The 22303-nt window shown below is 39.4% G+C and overlaps 1 protein-coding gene across 2 annotated transcripts; it reads right to left on the reverse strand.

Annotated features, from left to right (window-relative positions):
- Positions 1 to 669: 669 nt before the first annotated feature.
- UBXN2B (UBX domain protein 2B) lies at positions 670 to 17545 on the reverse strand. Of its 2 annotated transcripts, none has more exons than XM_042808831.1 (9): positions 17407 to 17545; positions 16470 to 16561; positions 14052 to 14123; positions 13730 to 13889; positions 12188 to 12265; positions 8094 to 8203; positions 7533 to 7670; positions 5625 to 5786; positions 670 to 2299 (listed from the first exon to the last, which is right to left on the reverse strand). In XM_042808831.1, exons 1-9 carry the CDS (start codon positions 17527 to 17529, stop codon positions 2137 to 2139), a joined length of 1098 nt encoding a protein of 365 aa, XP_042664765.1. In that variant the 5' UTR covers positions 17530 to 17545; the 3' UTR covers positions 670 to 2136. The 2 variants fall into 2 exon arrangements, with proteins under 2 accessions (XP_042664765.1, XP_042664766.1); XM_042808832.1 differs by lacking the exon at positions 17407 to 17545 and adding an exon at positions 16045 to 16164 and having other exon boundaries at positions 16470 to 17323.
- Between the last annotated feature and the right edge of the window lie 4758 nt (positions 17546 to 22303).

Consider the following 22303-nt stretch of genomic DNA (forward strand, 5'->3'; position numbering starts at 1 on the left):
ATACCTCAATAGCCTTGCTCTGTAAGAGATCTTCTACCAGTTCTGTTTTCATACTCCCTTCTTCCTTGTAGCACGTCTTAGCTACATGTTCACATAGATCTTCATTCCAGGCTTTGTGCCTTGTGTTAGCTTTAAGGAGGAGAATTTAACATTAATAAAAACACAATTATGAAAGAGAGAACAGGTTCTAGAGGCTTTCGAGTACTTAGAAGCAGTGAAATATTTTAATTCATGCACTGATACAAATTTCTAATGCTTGACAAAATGAACTCAACTACTGGTACTCCTAGACAGTATCAGCTGCTTCTGAGCATTAACACTTACCAGCTATTTGAAATAAACATTGTCATAGTAGGAGCTGTTTCTCGGCACAGTAAGTAGAAAAAAATATTACTTGATTAAACTCTGTGTTTAATGTCAGTCTTCAGAAATAACAAGCAATGTAACTGCACCTACATTCTGAGCTGAAATAAGCCCAAAACACAGACTGCCCATGGTCTGCTTCACAGCACTGACTCTGACCTCACATTTATAGATAGAATATAAATATATAAGATACATGCATAGTGTGTGTCCATCCCTTTCCACTTAGGCCTAAATAGTTTTTATAGCACACAACAATCACCACTTCATCACAACATATATTGGAAAGAACAACAACTGCCTACGGTCTTTCGGCGTAAAAGTTTATTTACTTAGCACATTAAATGCTTTATGATTAAATCATGCAAACAGATTACAAAAACAAATGACTTCAAATACAACTGCACATTTAAAATTCACTTAGACTTTTTCTACTTTGAGATTGAAAGTTAAGGGTAATCTATCAACCAAAGATAAAGCTATGCATAAATAAATGTGTTGATGTCTTCAAGATAAAATAATCAGTGAAAACAGTATTTTTAATAGATATATCTGTACAAAGAATACAGACCAATCACTCTCCTTCAGAGTCTGATCCATTCATTTGATATAAAGCCACAAATATTATAAATCTGCATACTATTAAAGCACAGCAGCCAGTCTGCCCACAGTGTAAGATCCCTACTTACATACTGCAGTGTAGGACCACGTTGTTTGAAAAAAAATATATGATTTCAAAGATTAAGAGGTTTAATTATACAACCTCCAATGGAAGTGTATAATGGCAAGTTGCACAAGTAAATCCCCACTGAATATTACAAAAGGTCATTAGCCAAAATTCCAAATATAAAGGCCTGACTTTCAGGTCAAAAATACACAATCAGCTAACATGTCTACTTTCGTGCATGCAAATGACTCAATAAACAATTTTTGTGTCTGTGCACCTCTTGGTAGTTTTAAAAGTAACTGCTCATGTGAAGAATCACACAGCTGCACAGGGTTCGAGTTCAAAGTAACCACAGCCCTACCCTCACAAAGTCTACATCACAGCAGTTCTCCAGATGACTGAATGACTTTCTCATTTCCCTAACTTCAGAAGAAAAGAAATTCATAATTTACAGCGCAAGTAGAACAACCAGAATACAAATGAGAACACTGTTATAGGCTGCAAGAGCTAAGCTTTGCATCTCCTGACACCGATTCTCTCAAAACAATATAAGAATATTTACATAAGAATTAGAATATAAATAATTATACTACACCATGAAACCCTCGAAACAGAATATACAAAACTTATAATACAGCATTAATTATCCGTCAACCTATCAAACAGAATACCTTAATGTTAATACAGCTTGGAAGGTAAACATAACCTACAGGTTAAGTTTTCACATGGCTGTTTGTCAGTGCAGCATAAAACATTTCCATAGTGCAATCTTACAATTGTGTTAAATACACTCTCCCCTCCAGAAAAATGCTTCTCCTCCCTCCCCCCCGCCATAAAACACTGAGGAGTCACTGTGATAGCTCGTATCTCATACACAGCATTGTTTGAAACATAATAACAAAGGGAAGCTCAATTTAACACTGAGAAGGGATTAAACAATGCTGAGAAATTAAAACAAGATATGCTATAGCTGGAAGACACGAAACCTAAAAATCTGATCTATGGAAGTGGAAGAATGAAGACATTGATCCTTCTTTTTTTCATCTACTGAAAACATTGTATGATAATACAGCACATACTCCATTCTGTTAGCAACAACTCTAAGATTACTTTAATTGCTGGAGAATCACAGTGTTAAGTATATCTGCTTCTCGTAGTGTCAGGCTTTCATCTGTTAGCTCTTTATTTGGAAAGGTCGTCACAAGAACAAAATCAGTCGTTGCAAATGCTGGACGGGACTGGATAATGAAATCTCGAATATCTTTAATCCTGTGGAAGGGATAGGACATGAAAGCTGTGTATGATTCCATTCCAATCTGAATCTCTGAAGACAACACAATCTTCTAACAGATTGAAAAACTGTTTAGTATGTCCTATTGGTTTTACTTTTCAATTTCATCCATAGTGCTATGGGTTGCAGCCTAGAAATATTTTACTTCTTATAGGCAAAACCTGAAGAATTAATTTTAATGCCTCTTGTTTTCTCAAATAAGAGAAATAAAAGTATTAACATAGAAGTGCATTGTAAACTGATATTTAACATAAGAAGTCAAGTAATTTCAATTCCAATTGTAAAAAAAAAAAACAACAACCCTATATTAATTAGTATACACCAAAAAGGTTAAAATAATAATGGAAGGAAAGATCTTACAACATATGGTGATGAGAAAGCAGAGGGGAATTATTAATGCACCTCAATAGCAAGTAGGTTTCCCCTCTTTTCACTTAGTGAACTAACAAACAACGATTCATGAAACAGACACAGCATAGCAAATACAATTTAGTTTTAATAATTTAGTTTTATAAGACATGGATGAAAGTAAGATTTTTAGAGATAAAAACAACTCAGCAATAAAACATCTTTGAAGGTCTACTGAACGATAAGTAGGTAGATTTACTGTAACCAAATAAGCAGGGACTTTAACTTTCTATCTTCAAGGCTTATGATGCAAGCAATGCATTTCAGGAAGCCATTTTGATCATGTGTCAGCAAAAATAACTAAGAGAACACTAGTAATTATTGAATAAGCTTCTGTCAACACAGCCATTCTTACAGATGTGACTGGGAATTTACCACTTCTACCCTTCAATGCAGAGAACATAAAGCATCATGATTACAGAGCCTCTCTAGCAGCCATACTGTTAAGTAATTTCTCCAACTGGTGCTGGGAAGGAAGAGCCTGGGCTGGTACTATCAAGCGTAGTAAGTATGAGACATTATTGCTGAAACTTCTTGTCTATTGGCATCTCAGCTAAAATTACCTTCTTGTAGTCTATGTATTTTGTCAGGTGAAGAAAGCCGCACATTGGCTCTGGCCTTATTCTGAGACAGAAATGGAAGAAGAAGAAAGAGAACAGGTGGACTCTTAAAGCCATATAACAGCTCTACAAAGAAACTGAGTCCACACTAAAATACTAAGATCACCTTCAAGGCAAGATTCAAGCCCAGTTTCAGCTGTGTTCTAACACAACACTGCAGATTTTGGAGTGGGCTAACTTGAGCCTTGCTTGCTGTCAAGCATGGGTAGAACCACTACCCAAATCTCTGCCTCCTGCTCAAAGTTCTCTCAGCCACGTAGAACAGCAAGTGCAAAGCATAACTTCGCAGAACTTTGCTCTAAAACAATCTCTTAGACAAATAAATGAGGTTGGCCAACACCATTTGTGATAATGCCCCAACAATGTCAATAAAAGTGATGGCAAGCTCCAAACAACAGCCTACTAAGTTGACTGGAGCAGATGGACACTGAATAAGGAGGAAAAGACCGAGGCATTTAACACCTCGACATTTAATAGCGATGATAGATTGTGGGGTGCCTGGACTCCAGAGTTGGAAGACCCTGACTTTACATCTGTAGTCAGTGGAATTGTAAGGGAACAACTGTATTAGCTCAACATTCCTAAGCCCACAGAGCCAGGCAGGATTCATTCCAGAGCACTGAAGGAATTAGATGCTACAGTTGGACTTCTCTCAGAATTTTAAGTGAGGTCATGGAAGTCAGGAGAAGTCCCTTCTGAATGGAAACTAGCCAATGTAACATCCATCGACAAAAAGGGCATGAGAGAAGACTTAAGAAACTACAACCTATTGATCTAATCTCAGTCCCCCAAAGACTTACAGAGAAGACTGTCCTGTGGGACATTGAAAGGCACTTAACAAAAATACTATCAGGGATAGTCAACACCAGTTCATCAAGGGAAGCCAGTGGATACAATCTTTTTGGATTTCACTAATACCTTTCATACTGCTCCCCATGGCATCCTTCTGGACAAGTTGACCAATTCTGAGATAAACAGTTTCACACCATGCTGGTTGATGAACTGGTTTGATGGTAGCATGCACAGGGTTGTAGTGAATGGAGCTGCAAGCTGGCAGACGGTCACCAGCGGTGTTCCCCAGGGCTCCATTCTACAGTCTGCTCAACATTTTGATCAATGATCTGGATGCAGGACTGGAGTGTATCCTCAGAAGTTAGCTGATGATGCTAAACTGAGAGGGATGAGAGGCCTTCCAGAGGGTTTTAGAGAGACTGGAGCACTGAGCAATTAGCAACTGCTGGCCCTTTTCCCCCTGGTAACCGTTCACAGGACCTGTAGGAACAGCACAAAGCTGTGCCAGGGGAGATTCAAACCTGTCATAAGGAGAAAGTTCCTCACTGTGAAGGTCATCATACACTGGAACAGGCTTACTAAAGAGGTTGTTGATGACCCATATCTCCTCCAGCATTCCAGACACTTTTGGATAATGCCTTCAACAATATGTTTAACTTTTGGGCAGCCCCAAAAGAGGTCAGGCAGTTTAACTATATGATCTTTGAATGTCCCTTCCTACCGACCTATTCTGTTCTAATGAATCTAAACACTCACCAAGTTTCACACGCTGCCCATCCCTAGGAGACAACCATCCATTGTTTGTCAGCACTAGCCCAGCCACACAGCAGAACTGAAATGAGTATAGTGTGACTATATACCCTTCTGACTACAGGAATCAGCCTACACTTACAAACCATATCTTTTCAGTCATAGTTTAGGCAGCTTCAAGTACAGTGAAACAGAAAGCTGGAGCTCCAGATTATAGGAGCAACCCTGCCTATACCGTGGAATACCTTATCTCCATAACACCTTAGAACAAAGTGCCTTCACAGAGTCATCCAAGTCAGTCACTGGCTTCTCCCACGATGAGCTCCGGGTTGGGATGACTACACTGAAAGGTTGTCCAGAGGCCAGCTTCCTCAGGAATAGTAAGGGGATCTTATACCTACACAGACACTGATTATGGCTGGTACTGAGTCTTTACAAGTCACAGGACATCACAAGTCAGGAAAGTTTGTGACTTTGCAATTACCAAATATCCTGTGTTTTTAATTACAGAGTTTTGCTCTGATGGTCAATTTATCAATACATCTTCGTCTATGAAAACAATGCAGATCTGTGATATTCTGGTGGAATTTTATTTCCCCCTTTTTGGTGTCTTGCTGATATTCATTCGATGATAAAGCACAAACCTACCAAAATAGTTATTGTCACCTGTACTGAATCACAGAATCACGGAGTGATTAATGAAGAATTAATTATTGATGTAAAATTAATTTACCTGTGTGTTTGATTAAATCTTTGTATTAATCGGCTTCCATCAGCTAATCTGATTTGAATTTTAGTTGCTGGAACAGAGTCATCAATCAGAACAGGTGCATTAAGAATGGATTTGTCCTCCTCCTCTGGAGATGAAGGTGTGCTGACTATTTCAGGTGTAAGACTAGACAAGTGAAAAAAAAACAAAACAAAATAAACAATACTTATATAATTTCTTTTCAAAGACTAAAATTCCACATATATTTTTTCTGTAACTGCGTAGATCCTTACCTTTACCTGCTATTAAATAGGTAATCAGGTACAAACTGAAATATCTGAACTGAAATATTATGCATACAGAACATGAAATGACAGTCTCTGGAACTAGGATTCCCATGTCATAACTCATGGACTGAATTTCAAAAGAATCACACACCATTATATTGTACTAACTGTCCCGAACTAGAGATTTAGAAATTGCTGTCATGAGCAATGTTTTACAATTCTGGGTACACCCCACCTTTTTAGAGCACAAATGATATCAGCAGATAATTGGCAACACTGCATAGAAAGCTTGCATTCTTTGTCCTGCACAGCATACAAATAAGACAAATCTGATTGGAGATAACTATTTGGCTCCTTTCTTTCACTGCTTAAATAGCTAAGACTGCACAAGATACCAAAACAAAAAAATTCTAAAATGGGTGTGTACATTCTTCTATATACAACCTCTCTTCTCCACCTGTTTTTGTGCTGTATTTCTTTAAGTAGCCCAAGAAAGTGCTCAGGTGAAGATGCTACTGTACAAAATCGTTCGCAGCATTACTCCTATTTCTCACCTTTTTATTTCTTGTGAGCATATTTCCTGATTAAAAAAAAAAAAAACAAACATAGGATACATACATACAGTTTGGAAACTGCTAAGAAGCATTTAGTGAATTACAAAGAATCATAGAATTGCTCAGGTTGGAAGACCTTAAAAATCATCAAATCCAACCACAACCTAATCAAACTACCCTAACTCTAACAGCCCTCTGCTACATCATGTCCCTGAGCACCACATCCAAAAGGTTTTTAAACACATCCAGGGATGGTGACTCAACCACCTCCCTGGAGAGCCTATTCCAGTGCTTAACAGCCCTTTCTGAAGTTTTCCTGATATCCAACCTAAATCTCCTGTGGTGCAACTTGAGGCCATTTCCCCTCATCCTGTCACCTGCCACCAGTGAGAAGAGACCAGTCCTGCTCTCGCTGCGATCACCTTTCAGGTATTGGAAGAGAGCAATAAGGTATCCCCCCTCAGCCATTTCTTCCCCAGCATTAAGTACAACGGCATACTGTTAGTATCTTTTTTGGAAAACAAATATATCAGATGAATAGACATAATCATAATTAGAAGCCTAGGAATACGCACAACTCAACAGCTCATACCAAATCAGTGGGAGAAGATGCTATAAAAGTGATAATTGTTATGTAAAAAGCCTGCTCACTGGCAGAATTGTCACTTAACTGTTTACTATGATAGTAATTTAATCTGAACAGAGATGATGCATATCTGACCAAAGGAGACATTCCAAACACAGGAATGACTTCTGCATTATTATGTACCAGTTCCACTGGTAGAAAAATGTATATATACGCACAAAGTTATACATAAGAATAGGCAGAGAAATCTTGTATTTACAACAAACATCTAGCAGGTTTAAGAGCAGGTCCAGGACACAGAAGTAAGACTTGCCTTTTAGTAAGATTATATATAAGCTTCCACGGTTACAAGTGACTATAAAATCAGGGCTGGGACCTTGAAATCAAGGTAGCACAAAATGATTTCATATTGCTTTCATCACCTGATTAGTTCTCCAAAAGCCTCCTAACTGATTCAATCCAGCTTTTGGCATGACATACGGACACAGAAAACTCTGATTTTTACCTTCCGAGTTTCTGCCCTTCTCCACTGAAGGCTTTGAATCGCAGTCTTGGCTTCACATATTCCTGCTCCTGGTGGTCTTCCATATCCAGGTTAACCTGGCCACCATGAACAAGTCGCTGCAGTTCCACAGGAATTTCCCTTAATACAAAACAAGGCTCTCAGTTACACTCTACTGCAATGAAGAATTACACAAATATCTTACACAGCACAAGTTCATGCTTGTGCTCTGCTTACTTTAACAGTTGTAGGTGCCCAATTGTTTTACAAATTGATTTCATCTCAAAATGACAGATAAAATGAAAAATTAAAATGAAGAAAAAAGATCAGCCTAGAAATCACTAACAAAATACACGGAACTAACAGCCTATATGAGTAAGAACCCAAAAAACTTCAAATTTTGAAGTACTCTGTGCATCTGATGACAAATACGGAACTCATTTTATGGGTGCAAACATCGCAGAAATCTTGAGTTTTTAATAATTTCAATCGTTTTGAGAAAGCAGTTTTTTTCCTCACTTCACTTAAAGGATGTGCCTCAATAAAATTGCTATTTTAACTCACCCTCTTTTAACAGACTCAAGAAACTGAGCATTTATTGGGTCTGAATAGGATCTCAATTCTCCGTCATCTAAACTGAAGCCATTCCTCCACAGTTTCAGCAAGATTTGAACCTGAGGGAAAAACATTGAAGTTCCAGAAAGTGAGGATACACAAGTAAGGTATTTCAGTTTCCTACAGATTACCATTCATTCCAAGACCATTTTTACATTTTTAATAAAGAACCTCTTATTAATCTGTTATTTGTGACATACAGATAATATGCAATGACTTCATAATGAGCTTGACAGTGTTTCAACTACTTTTAAAAGCAGTAAACACTTCTTAATAAATCAAGAAATAAATGAATACATTCACAAAATATTGCTGATATACCAGTTAAAGCTATAATTGCTATTTCCTCAAATTGTTTAACTGCAGTTAAAGTTGATACTGGCTCTACCCTGTTTAAATTCTGAGCATTGCATCCTGGACACCAGCTTCCTTCACTCCCCTCTGTTTTTGCTGCCTGCACATAGCACCAGCCAAAGCCTGTATCACTGGAGACACTGCAGCTCTCAGAAGTCTGCACTTCTCTTTCCTGCAACTAACAAGATCCCAGCAAGATCAGGCTTTCCAGTAAAACTGTGCTTAGAAAACTAGCCCTATCTCAAATAATGGTAACCCCACTGCAATGTGCTTCTGGCTCAGCAGAGCAGGCTATTACTTAACAAGCAGAAGGATTACTTAAGAAGAAAGAAGGCATCATTTCCTGGCATGCCATGCCATAAGTTCCCAACCTAAACCACATCCTTTAGCTTCTCTCATTTTTCCTGTCTTGATGAGCCTAATATCAACTGTAGCCACTCATCTGAACAGGAAGGTATAGAAGACTTTGTATTTTTGACTCTCCCTCACTTTCACACAATGACGTGATCCTGAGCAAAATAAATCTGACAAGGAGAAAGGGAGAAAAAGATTAGCTTTTAACCTGGATCATCTCCCTGATCCAACTTACCGCTTCTGCTGGCTTGTGGGAACAAGAGGCTGGACTAGACTGTCTTCCAGTCTAACACCTTAGGCTTTGTTTTGTTTTTTTAAACATTATGAGACTAGCAGTATAATAACCTTTGTTTCTTTCTTACTAGTAAGTGGAAGAATTTAAGCTGCATCTAAGACACAGGGAAAAGACGACTGAAACTCATGCTCAGACTGAAAAACTGGCAAATAAAAGCTTTTGATGTTTCCACTATCTTCATATTATCAGCTAGGATGAATTTAAACTGTATAAGGAAGAAAATGAGGAATAATTTAAAAGAAAAGATGACCTGATTTTTCCCACATTCGATCTTGAGTCAGAGTAGACTATTCCACAAATTGTGTCAAGTACAGCAAAGAAGTGTCAAGATGAGAAGATGTGAGTAACCTGCATAGAGAGGATTTACAAAACCAGCTATTTATAATTTGTGCAACAGAATGGTTTAATAAATTTCAGCCACTCACATGAAAGCACGCAAAAGATGACTGCAAACATGGACAAAACTTTTCTTTTTCCTCCTCACTCTGTTTCTCAAGTAGTAAAATCAGCACTTTCCCAGCTGTGGGTGGGCACACTGTGTCTAACTTGAGCCTTCTTTCCCACTAGTTAGTTTGCTATAAAGGAAAACCATGCATTTTCCACCATACTGAAAATAATTTGCAAAGAGAACTCTAGCACAAATTGTACACAGATTATATAAAAAACTATTAAGACACAGTGAACTGAATATTATTATTAAAGAAGAAAGGGATTCTTTTCGCTTATCTATTCTCAGAAATAACCATGCCTCAAGTTAGCATCAAAATTTAAGACAGTCTGGAACTTGAATCGTGTCTAGAGAAAACTAATTTCCATTAACAAAAAATAAATACTTCAGAGGTATTAACATAACTATCTTTTATATTTTGAATTAATTTTGTTTTCAAGCATTTTCCATCAAAAAAAGCAAAGGCTGACATTCACAGAACTGCCACTACGCTCAAATCCGTTTTCAGCTAGTTAACAGGCAGGATGAGAAAACTGCTTGGTTTCAAAATCACTAACGTGCTCAAGTAAATCTGCAACAGAGTTTAAGCATGTCTGTGGTAGCTCAGATGCATTTTGGGGAAAAAGTCTTTGGTTAAGACCTGCTTACCATAAGAAATGAAACAAATTTGCCAAATGATTACTTGTTAGTCAGCCTCACCCCTCAATTCCTGGGAAAAGACTGGAGCATCTAAACCCGGAAATCATTTTCCAGGCATAGGAAAGAAATCAAATTCATCATGAGCAGCCAGCACAGACTGACCAACTAGAAGCTGTGTTTGACCAAATTCTGTAATGAAGTGACTGGTCTGGTAGATGAGGGGAGAACAGTCAGCATTGCCCACCTGGAGATCCTCACAGAGGGGCTGTCAAAGTTTGGGCTGGATGAGCAAACAATGAGGTGGACTGAAAACTAGCTGGACAGATAGGCCCAGAGGTGGCAATGAGTGGAACAGTCTATTGGAGGCTAGTAACTAACAGTGTACTCCACAGGCCAATAGTGGGTTTAGTCCTGTCTTAGAATCTTCGTTAGTGATCTCACCAACAGAACAGAGTATACCCTCAGCAAGTTCAAAGATGACACAAAACTGGGAGGAGTAGCTGATACACCAGAGGATCATGCTGGCATTCCCAGACACCTCAACAGACTGGAAAAAGGGCTCACAGGAACCTCATCAAGTTCAAAAGCTGGAAAGCAGCTTGGCAGAACCTTAGAGGACACCAAGTAGAACATGATCCAACAATACACCCTTGCACCAAAGGCAGCTAATGGTATCCTGGACTGTATTAGGCAAAGCTTTGCCAGCAGGTGGCTGGGAGGCCACATCTATAGCACTGTGGCCAGTTTCGGGCTCCCCAGTACAAGAAAGACACAAATGTAATGGAGAATGTCCAGCAAAGGGTCACAGAGATGAAGGGAATGGAGCATCCTCTCCTACGTGGAAAGTCTGACACTGAGATGGGCTTGTTCAGCCTAAGGAAGCAAAAGCTCAGGGAGATTTCATCAGTCTGTAAATACCTGAAGGTGCAAATAAGACAGAGTCAGGCTGCGTATGCTGGTGCCCAGTGCCAGGACAAGAGCCAGTGGGCACAAACTAGAATACAGGAGGTTTGCTCTGAACATCAGGAAGCATTTCTTTGCTTTGCAGGTTTCTGAGCAATAGAACATTCCACCTAGAGAGGTTATGGAATCTCCTCCTTAGAGATCTTCAAAAGCTGCCTGAACATGGCATCCTGGGCAACAGGCTGTAGGCGTACCTCCTTGAGCAGAAGCTTTGGACCAGGTGACCTGAATGAAGACATTCCCAGTCTCAACTATTCTGTGAAGTCATGGATAACTTATCACCCTGCTAACTGCATTCAAGTCATAATCAAGGCAATCACTCCCCACAGTTTTGAAGAAATCCTTCATTTTTCCAGCTTTCCTACATTTCAACTATCTGCATGGTCTTAACACTAGGGAAAAGGTAACTGGCAAAATAAAGTTGTGGTATCATTTAACATACAGACAACTCGCTTTTCTAAATTATGAACTACCCAAAAATCATTATTTTATTATTATTATTTTACCAAGCATGGTAGAGATAGTCAGGTGGTAGGTATCTACTAGTAACTGTCACTCCCAGTATGTGTACAGAGCAAAAAATATTAAACACTAATTATAAATCACTAATTACCAAAGGATTTTAATTAACCCAGATCAGTTCTGTGAATGCCTACAGGTCTCTTCTCTGCTTTTAATTCTAACCTCTGCTTCACAACTCAGCTCAGGAGGTCAGAATGCTCCCAGCAACTCAAGTTCCCAAAGTTGCACACGGTCACCCAGTCCTCTTATCAAGCATATCCATAACACAGCCCTTAATGGTATCTACTAAATAAATATTTTTCCTCTAGGAACACTTTCAATTAATTTCTACTGAATACATTTCTAATATTTAGATATTTGTCCTTCTTCATAGATAACTGCAGTAATATTGGTATTTTAAGCTGTAGACACAGTAAAGGCAGGCAACAATCAGGGACACTGTTTATGGCTATTCAGAATTGTACTTACATCTTGATTTTCTCCATATATATATTCAGAGTGCTTTTGAGACGAGTCACCCAATCTATATCCACCACCAGAAAATGACTGAAAAATAGACAAAGTAAAGCTCCTTGAAAAGATATCTGAAACAGTTTATTAAATTTATCAAGGTACAATTAAAAACAACAGCAAGCTTGCTTCCATGATAAAGAGCAAACAATTCTAACTTAAGATTTTCTGTTTAGAAATTATACATCTAGTGATTTGTATAGGATTAATATTAGTTTCTAGTCTGTACACTTTTTCAAACATAAGTAATTCAAACCAGACATTTTGATGACTGCAGATGATTTTTAAAAATCAACTTAATAAAAAATGAAGCAAATAATCCCAGTTCAAGCTGATTCCTAACAAAACTTCCCACACAACATGTGCAAGACAAGCAAGGGATCAGGCCCAGCCAGCATGGGTTCATGAAAGGCAAGTTCTGCTTGACCAACCTCATCTCCATCAACGATCGAGTGACCCACCTGGTAGACCAGGGAAAGGCTGCTGATGTAGTTTACCTAGACTTCAGCAAAGCCTTTGACACTGTCTCCCACAGTATTCTCCTGGAGAAGCTGGCATTGGCTAAGGTCAATGGCACGGAGTTCAACTAGACCAAGTCCTACTTTGGCCACAACAACCCCAGGCAACGCTACAGACTTGAGTGTGGAAGAAACGGACCTGAGGGTGTTGGTCAACGCCCTGCTAAACAAGGCAGCCGTGTGCCCAGGTGGCCAAGAAGGCCAATGGCATCCTCACTTGTATCAGAAATAGTGCAGCCAGCAGGAGCAGGGAAGTGATCATCCCTCCGTACTCAACTCTGGTGAGGCTGCACCTTGAGTACTGTGTTCAGTTTTGGGCCCCTCACTATAAGAAAGACATTGAGGCCATGGAGCATGTCCAGAGTAGGGCAACAAAGCCCTGCAGGGTCTGGAGCACAAGTTATATGGGAAGCAGCTGAAGAAACCAGGATTATTCCACCTGGAGAAGAGGAGTCTCAGGGGAGACCTTATCACTCTCTACAACTCCCTGAAGGGAAGTTGTGGCAAGGGGGGGGAGGGGGTCAGCCTATTCTCCCATGTAACTAGTGATAGGACGAGAGGGAATGGCCATAAGGTGCACCAAGGGAGGTTCAGGTTGGATATTAGGAAAAATTTCATCTCAGAACAAGAGTTCAGGAGTTGGAATGGGCTGCCCAGGGAGGAGGTTGAGTCACCATCACTGTAGGCATTCAGGAAACATTTAGATGTACTAAAGGACGTGGTTTAGTGGGGAAATATTGGTGGTAGGTTGGACTGGATGACCTGTGAGGTCTTTTCCAACCTCGGCGATTCTATGATTCCCTGAAATTGCATTGTATCCCATCACTTTCTAGAACAAGCTACTGAGCACATATAATACACAAATGCATTGATGAAATCCTCTGTTATATGCAAACCACAGAAAGACATTTGCTTTCATGTGATTATGTGAGTTTTGAAGAGTCTGATATAAAAAGAGATCAAAATACCTTTGGACTTTTACCTTAGCTTTATTGAAGTCACCAGATGCTCTTGAGGCTTCATCTAGTGGTACAGCCCCGTGTTCTTTTGCTTCTTTGAAGAGTTCAGCAACAATTTTACTTGGATTGTTAGAAGCCCCAGAAATTTGTAATCCTCTGTATTCTGAGTCACCTGAATAAAATCTTTAGAATAGTAACATTCATAAGCAACAATGCTTTAAAACTCTTCCCATTAGTGAAAGTAAGTCAATGAAAAATGCATTTTCAAAAACAGGGTGGAGCAATGTCAGAAAAAATAACAAGTACTTCCACAATTGTTAAATGAGGTTTTTGTTTTTAAAATACCTTTGGTTTTCTTTGTCATCACTCATGCTTCTCTCCGGTTTTCTCAAACTTCTAAAAGAATCTATTTTAAGACTGTTGAGAAAAATGAAAGAACATTCATGAAGATGACTGGCACACACAAACTAAGGAAGGACATATTTTTGTTTTTACCATTTTTTAAACAAGACAATTTTATTTCTAAGCCAGACAAAACGCTCCAGAAGATCCACCTTGATGATAAGCTTATCTTCTCATCATAGCTGTTTGTCCAAGGTATACAGATGCTTAATACTGAGTAAGCCTGAAGTGGAATTCTGCTGGCAGTCTCAGAGATAATAAAGGTAATATTACAAGCTGAACATCAATTGGAGAATCCTGTTTAGCAGTATTAACTTCACTTCCAATTCTTCACACATTTTAGCTGATTTTGTTGCCTAGTGAAGCCACTGCTGGCACTTTCTTTGATGTCTTGGTATTCCTGTCTATGACTATCCCAGAAACAAAGTAGTAGTAGTTTTCACTTCTATCCTGCATGATCTTAGAAACATATTGAATGGCATTGTTGAAAAGACTTTAAAAAGAGAATTAAACTGGCATTTAATAATGTCTTAGAACAAGGACCAGTTGGTAAGCTACCAGAAGACAAACGACGTTGTTAGTTTGCAATATGCCAGGAAGAGCTGTACAGATGTAAACCCTCATCCTGGAGTATTTCACAGTAAAATTCATCAATGCAAGATCTGCGTAAAGCAGCCGAGCTCATAGGCAGGATAAGAACACAACAGTCCACTATGTGGCAGTTTGTTAGTTCAGGCTTATGAAACGTTTCACCACAATACATTTCAAATCAAAATATAGTGGAGCAGGACATCACGTTTTTAAGTACTGGTGTTAAAACAAGGTGATTCTACAGCTCCAAGAAGGCTCTGCTTCTTATTTTCTTCTCAGAAAAAAAGCCACCAAACAAAGGTATTGCTACAAACTTGGGTCATGGGCACTAGAAGCTCTTTCATGGTGTTATTCTGCTATTCTTATTCTCTTCTGTTTTCTTCCTTTGACACACTCTGGGCTTTGTACTTTTATGCCAACTGTCCTAAATTTGGTGAAGGTCCTAGAGATTATATAACACGATGGCATAATTCAGCAGGGCCCACAGACATCTTCTATACCTGCAACTGCGCAGACAAGTAGATGACTTCAAGAGAAGCATTATGTTTCCTTATAATTAACACTGCTCATTTAAAAGGCAACTGAATTATATATATACATATATATCATTTTGGATACCATGCAAATAGCAGAACTGCAGCCATTTTCCACTTCAGATTCCAGCATGACTGCCAACAAAGAGCAAATGCTTGCCAATATCAGTCACACTAAATATTTGAGACACTGTATTGCAGCTTTTTCTTCACCTGGAACAGGAAGCTGCAACTTCATGACAGGTACTGGTAAATAGAGCTGTTTGTTTAACTTGTGTATAAATTCTGTTCTACATAACTGATCTTAGGCAGTTTTATCCAAGAAACCCAAACTATTATTCTGCAATTTTCTCATCTGGTGCTAAATTCCCTCTTCCTAAGGATCTGCATTTGCAAATGGAAATGCATCTGCTCAAGGTGTAGTGTGCTGACTAAGCTCTTTTTCTGCTATTTGACCTCTTCTGAAATGGAGATTCATATTGGCAGCAGAGAAGGAAAGAGAAGCCAAATACAATCCTTGTTATGGCATCATTGACAGTGATGATTTAAAGACTTCTTTAGAACAATTTAAAGAACAATTAATTAAGAACTGGCAAGGTGAATTTATAAAAGTTTTAAAGCTATATTGAATCTTCAACCCCCATGTGAACTGAAAACACTACAGGACAGCAAAACCTGGCTTTACATCTACAAAGATGTCTTCTATCCACCCAGCACCACCAAACAACTTAATTACAAAGTCATCCTAATTTCTCTCACCTCCTATAAACCCACTACTCATTTATCTGGCTAGTTACTCAAGTAATACTGACCTAAACAGAAGACTCAGAGCAGCTCTCATCAAGTTTCACACAAACTACTGATTTGCTGAATTCTGAAGAAGGAAAGAACTGCAGTATTTTTCTGACACAGCAATTACCTGAGTTCTATCTCTGCAGAAAAAAAAAAACACAAGCAACACCGCATTTCACTTGGAGCATCTTAATCTTATCTTAAGTGAAGTGGGTTTAAAGCACTTTGGAACAGCATGTAACACAACAGCTCCCAGATCAGTATGACTAAAAAAGCATTCTAAGACATGAACTATGTACTATTACAGGGATTCCAAACTTTTGACTATGAACTGCTGTAGAGCACTGTCTGTACAAAAAGAAGACAAAGTAACTATGACGACAACATTTTGTTAGCTAATACAGCACCTATTTGACACATGTCTGAAGAACAAAGCGTCCCTTACCCCTTTGAGTTACTCATCTTTGTTGTCGTTGGTTTGTCAGGATGCAATGACTGCCTTTTAGCTTCATCTTCATATAACTCTGCCAAGGCCAACTGTTGGAAACAGTACTCTTTTTAGAGGTCTAGAGATACATATGGAACAGAAATAAGACACACTAATGCTAAATGTGCACGTTATCAGAAAATTAGAGACATCAACATGAGAACTCTCAATTCTCTAAATTCAGCTTCCTTTCTATTTTATGGAAAAAAAAGCAAGAAATACTCAATATGCTCATGCCAGAGTGATGCGATACTTGTACTCCGCTTGCGCTTGGTCCACAGTCTCATTAGTTACCTTCAGCCTACATTAAAGTTTCAGAATACACACACACCTATATATGTTACACATAATCTCTTCAATGCTAATAAACTGAAATAAAGTTGTTAAGAATCCCTCTGATAAAACTGGGAAGCAAATAAATTTTACAACATAGAAATGGAAAAATACAATGCAAGTGAAGTACGTACTGGGATTAAGACAGAAACAGCCTAACTGGCTGGCAAATATCATTGCAAATATTTCTATTAAGAAACTTTACCACACGGGCTGCCATATCAATGGAAAGTTCTTTTTCAGGAAACAGTGGGAGGCACATCTAACACACCATTTTTTAGCAACTTACTTTTGCCCTGAATAGCATACTACGTTGTTTTGTAAGTTTTCCTTAATTTAATACACGATATCAAGTCGCAGGCGCAAGGACCATAAGCACATGCTAAGGAGGACCCAGGAAAGAGAGACTACCAACTAACTTCAGATACACCCCTGTACTCAAAGGCCCTAAGGGGTATGGCCCCACCAAGAGCCCCGCGCTCAGCCCTGCCCCCTCACGGCCACCCCTGAGTCAAAGCTCCGCCCCGCTGAGGGTCCGGGACGCCCCTCCCCGCCCTCTCGCCTGCAAATCTCTCGCGCTGGGCGGGCGGCCGCCGCCACGGTGCTGCCGCTCCCTCCGGACACCCGGGCCGGCCGCCGACATTTCCCCTTCCTGCTGAGCGGGAGCTGCTTCGCCGTCCGCCATCTTCTGAGGGCGGCAACCCCTCCCGCGGGTCGCCTTGGGCGGGGCCGGCGCCGCGCGGCACTTCCGGTTGCCATGGCAACAGAGCGGCCCCGCCCACCGGGCTGTTTCCGTGGAGACGGATGGAGGCTCGTCGCCATCGGAGAGAGCCTGGGTGGCAGGCTTCGTGTCTGTGTGCCTATCCGTGACCTCTCCTCCTCCTTGCAGAGGCAAAGCAAAGCTGCATGCATAAGCAAAGCAAAATAAATTCTTCATTCACAACTTCCCGTTGGTGGGCAGATGTTTAGCTGTTTCCAGGAGAGCACTGTTTGATCAGTGCTTCAACTCTTTACAAGGGTAGATAAGGGCAGGACGAGGGGAAATGGTTTTAAGCTGGTGGAGGGAAGATTTAGGTTGGATATCTGGGGAAGTTCTTTACAGAAAGAGTGGTGAGGTGCTGGAACAGGCTGCCCAGAAAGGTTGTGGATGCCCCGTCCCTGGAGGTGTTCAAGGCCAGGTTGGATGGGGCCCTGGGCAGCCTGGTCTGGTGTTAAATGTGGAGGTTTGTGGCCCTGCATGTGGCAGGAGAGTTGGAGATTCATGATCCTTGAGGTCCATTCCAACCCTGGCCATTCTATGATTCTGTGTTCATGTTCAAGGATTCATTAGGAATTCAAACAGCATAAACACAAATGTCCACCTTCCTTTAACCATTGCTTTAACCATAACTTAATCACTGCACACAGTGTTGTCTGGTATGGGATATCCTTTCAGCTGTTTGGGGTCAGCTGTCCTGGCAGTGTCCCCCTCTGACTTCTTGCCCACCCGCAGCCTCCTCACCGACAGGGCAAAATGGGAGGAAAAAAACCTTCGTGCTGTGAATGTGCTGCTGAGTGAGAGCCAAAGCTCAGGTCTGTTGTCGATGCTGCTTTAGTCCCAGATGCAAACACTGCATCTGGGAGCTGCTATGAAGAATATTAATGCAATCTCAGCCAGATGCAGGGCGATGAACCCCTGAAATTTTGTATGAATATTGTATGTCCTAATCTGTACTGAAATAAAACAATGTAATGTACGAGGTAAGACTTGGAATGACCCTAAATACAACTAATGAAGAACAAGTACTATTTGAAAGTGTATGTTTTCTGTTTCCCAAGAATGAACTTAAGAAGAAAAGGAAACAATACAGTAAAAGAATATTTATATAATGAATATATTTTGTATATAATGGAAAACAAGTGTTGGTAGTGGTACAAGTAGAAATCAATAGATTGGTTCCAATTAGATATTTCATTAAGAAGTAGATCCATTGTATATGCACACAAGTAAATCTCTGTGAGGCCAGCTGAGATGACTGGCAGCTGAAGAGTTTTGTAATGCAAATTAGTGAATACGCAAGTGATTGCAGCATGCAGTTGGCTACTTGGGATTTCATCTGAAACTGTGAATTGACAGCTAACATCCAGCATTGACACTAATTATCCAGCATTCACACAAAATGCTCTATTAATCCTCAACTGAAACGAAGGGGGAACTTTCCTTAGCAAGTGATGGTGACCTGTATGCTAAGCTGAGATATTTCTGAAGCATACAGCTGGTTGTGATTCACACTCTGCTGAAATAGCCAGCTAACATTTGTTTTCAAAGCCATTCAAACAAAAACCTACTGCTTTCTCTAGTGAGCCTGTCTAGAGCCTGCTTTCCATAGCTTACACATCAGAAATGCTGGGGGCTGTGGTTAGCAGAGCTCGGGTCACACACAACCTTGTAAGGCAGACTGTGGAACTGTGCACATGTGTTTGTGCCTTCTTAGTAAGCCAGCTCTTCAGTGAGTGCAGACTGGAGGATCTGCTCAGCAGATCACTCTCATGAGTCAGTACTACCTCTATACAGCGGTGTCAGTGTTGTTCTTAGTGAAACCATAGGTGCACGTGATTGCTTTTCCCTGCAGAATCCTTTCAGGTGTTTGACAAAGAAGAACAGCACAACTGAAGGCTGCATATATAATACATTTCACGTTGCTCTCACATTCTCAGCTCTATATGCCAAATCATGTGTGCTTGTACAGAATTTTTGTCCTTACTTAAGGAAAAAAAGTGAATAGAAGTAAGATTCAACTTCACTTGGCTCCTGCACTTGAAGCCTTTGTATGAATATGTCAAGAATAAAAACGCAGTCATGTGCTGTTCCATTCAGTCTTCCCTGGATTCATGAGTAGAGTGCAGCTGTTGTCTAAGGGGAAGTGTCCTGTGGTGATACAGACTGAATTAGCAAAGAGGATGTCTAAACTGTAATTGCATTAAAAAGCCAAATGACTCTATTATTAAATCAGTTGTGGGTTTTTTTATTTGTTTGTTTGCCTTTTTTTTTTTTAAATAAGTGTCTCGTATTTTGACAGGCCTGTCTACCCTAAACATTGGCGTTATTCCCATCTGTCTTTCTCTGTGATTGCCTCCTCTTTGGTTCAGGCTGCCAGCAGCGTTATCAGAGATCACCTGAATACAGATTAACGCATCATTTTTTTTTGTCAGTGAAATTCATGTAATCGCAGACATCTGGAAATTTTAATCTGCCTATCCCACGCAGTCATTTTGATTTTTATAACATTATTATTGTGACCAATGTTTTCTTTCATGGTAATAGATTGAAAACAACTAATCACAATCTATTGTCTTCTAGTTCCTTAAATAAAGTTGTTTCTGTATTTTTCTTTATGTCTTAAATACTCCTCAATTATCCAAGATATTTTTCTCCTGGTTATTAAAACTAACATAATTTTACAGTCTTCTATTTGGAAATAATTCAGGTAATAGACAAGTCTTTTATCTTCAAAATCTCACTGCAGTTGTTGCTGTCCAGAAGTAAATATCTAATTAAAAAATAAGTAAAATAGGTAGTTAAACAAGCCCCTCTTTGATTTTTTGGATGTAACATAAAAGCAAAGAAGAAAAGTTAAGAATAAAGTTACCATGTACATAAGATCAATAGCAATACCTAGAAATATAGTATCTAGTACCTAGAAATATATTTAAAATAAAAACATTGGAGAAACTTTAAAAAGAGTGATCAGGATAGGGATGGGAAAAATTATATTTTTACATTTATAGCATAAAGGAACAACTGGGCTAATGGGCTTGGAGGCTGCAATAGAGAGGTGAGAGTTGACATGAGTAAATACTTTTTAGACTAAGATCAAAATATTACTGGCATTGTAGGGTCAGGTCTTTGAACTTCAAGGACTTGTGATGCCAAATTATTTTTACTGTCTACAAAAAATCTACAGAAAAAATCTCAGATACAAAACGGTTACACGTTGACACACTGGAATTACCATGAATCTCAGAAATATAAAGGAGACCTTTTTGTCTGCTAGGCAGCACATAAGTCTGGATTTGATTTGTTTTTAATAATTTACAAAACAGGAATGCGTATATGCTAAAAAGTGAATAAGAAGTATCTATTTAAATCGAAAAACATCTGAGTTTTGTGTATATCACAAGACCCAATGGATGGCAACCCTGCCCATAGCACAGGGGTTGGAACTGAATGATCTCTAAACCATTCAGTGATTCTATCATTCTGTGATTCTATGTTTCTGTGATTCTATGGCATACCTAGAGAGATGGGAAGATCTGAGAATTTAACTAGTTTACCAAGTCATGGTACATTCCTTATCCAAACATAGTTCAACTGGCAGAGTGCTAGCTGCATCTACTCTCCAGTCTTTTTTTACAATCTGCTATCTTTTTCTTGGAGGAGGTAGAGAATAATGGTGTGGATTATTTACTCACCAAGCACCTATTTCTACTGTGTGAGGAATAGCTCAGAACTCTGAATGAAGAGTATTCAGAAAGGTCTGTTGACAATTTGCCTGCATAAAAAAGGTTGAAATGAAGGTATGTCTTCAGCAGAACCAGAACAGCTGTTGATACATCAATGTGGTTTTTATGCGAGTTCCTAAAACTTGAGCTGAACTGCTACAGTTTGCTGAGGTTGTACTGTGGTGAGACTAAGATTTGTAAAAGAAACACCATTTTCATTAGATTTAGCTTTAGTTCAGATATCACTTGCTAAAACACTGAGAGATCCTGTCTGACTTGGGACTGGCCAAGACTGGATTCCCAGCAGCAGGATAAAGCTGGAGGCAAATATTGCCATGGTGTGCACCTCATCACCATTTTGAGAAGTTGCTGGAACTGGGAAGTGTCAAATGTGGAGATCTGGTGGATGTGGATAACTGGGGCAGCTGGAAGAAATGTTTTGGAGAAAGTGCAAGAGAAAGCTATTGGAGAATGGAGAAATGTAACAAAATCTTCTCAAGGCATTTCTGAAGTCACAGTGGAATATAATATCTTCTTGTTTAGGAAGCTTGTACACGCTTGAGCACCAAGTTAATTAGTGCTGACATACATTTGTATTTAAATCAATTAATTTGTTTTCTGCCAAAAATGCTAAGTCCTGTAGGAGAGATTTTGTAGTACTGGTCAGCAGGTAGTTCCCCAGTAGAGTTTCTTCTCCAGGAGCTGCAGTCCCATGGCCCTTGTCCTACAAAGAGAGGAGTGGAGCAGGGAGGAGGACTTCTGTGCTTTGTGGCTGTGAAGAAAACTGTGTTAGAGGGAAATTTCCCATAGGAAAATAACATAAGAATGAGAAATGTGTTGGGGTGAACACAATGGGTTGTCATGGCCTATGATTACAGTGTACCAGCTGTTTTGCAACTGATAACATTGTGTGATAAACCAAAGGAAATTTCTTAGGGGCTAAGAGATTCACATTTCTATTTAAAATTTAAAAAAAA

The sequence above is a fragment of the Centrocercus urophasianus genome, unplaced genomic scaffold (assembly GCF_019232065.1).
Source record: "Centrocercus urophasianus isolate 14NV4802_14NV808 unplaced genomic scaffold, USGS_Curo_1.0 seq_11, whole genome shotgun sequence".
Lineage (NCBI taxonomy): Eukaryota > Metazoa > Chordata > Aves > Galliformes > Phasianidae > Centrocercus > Centrocercus urophasianus.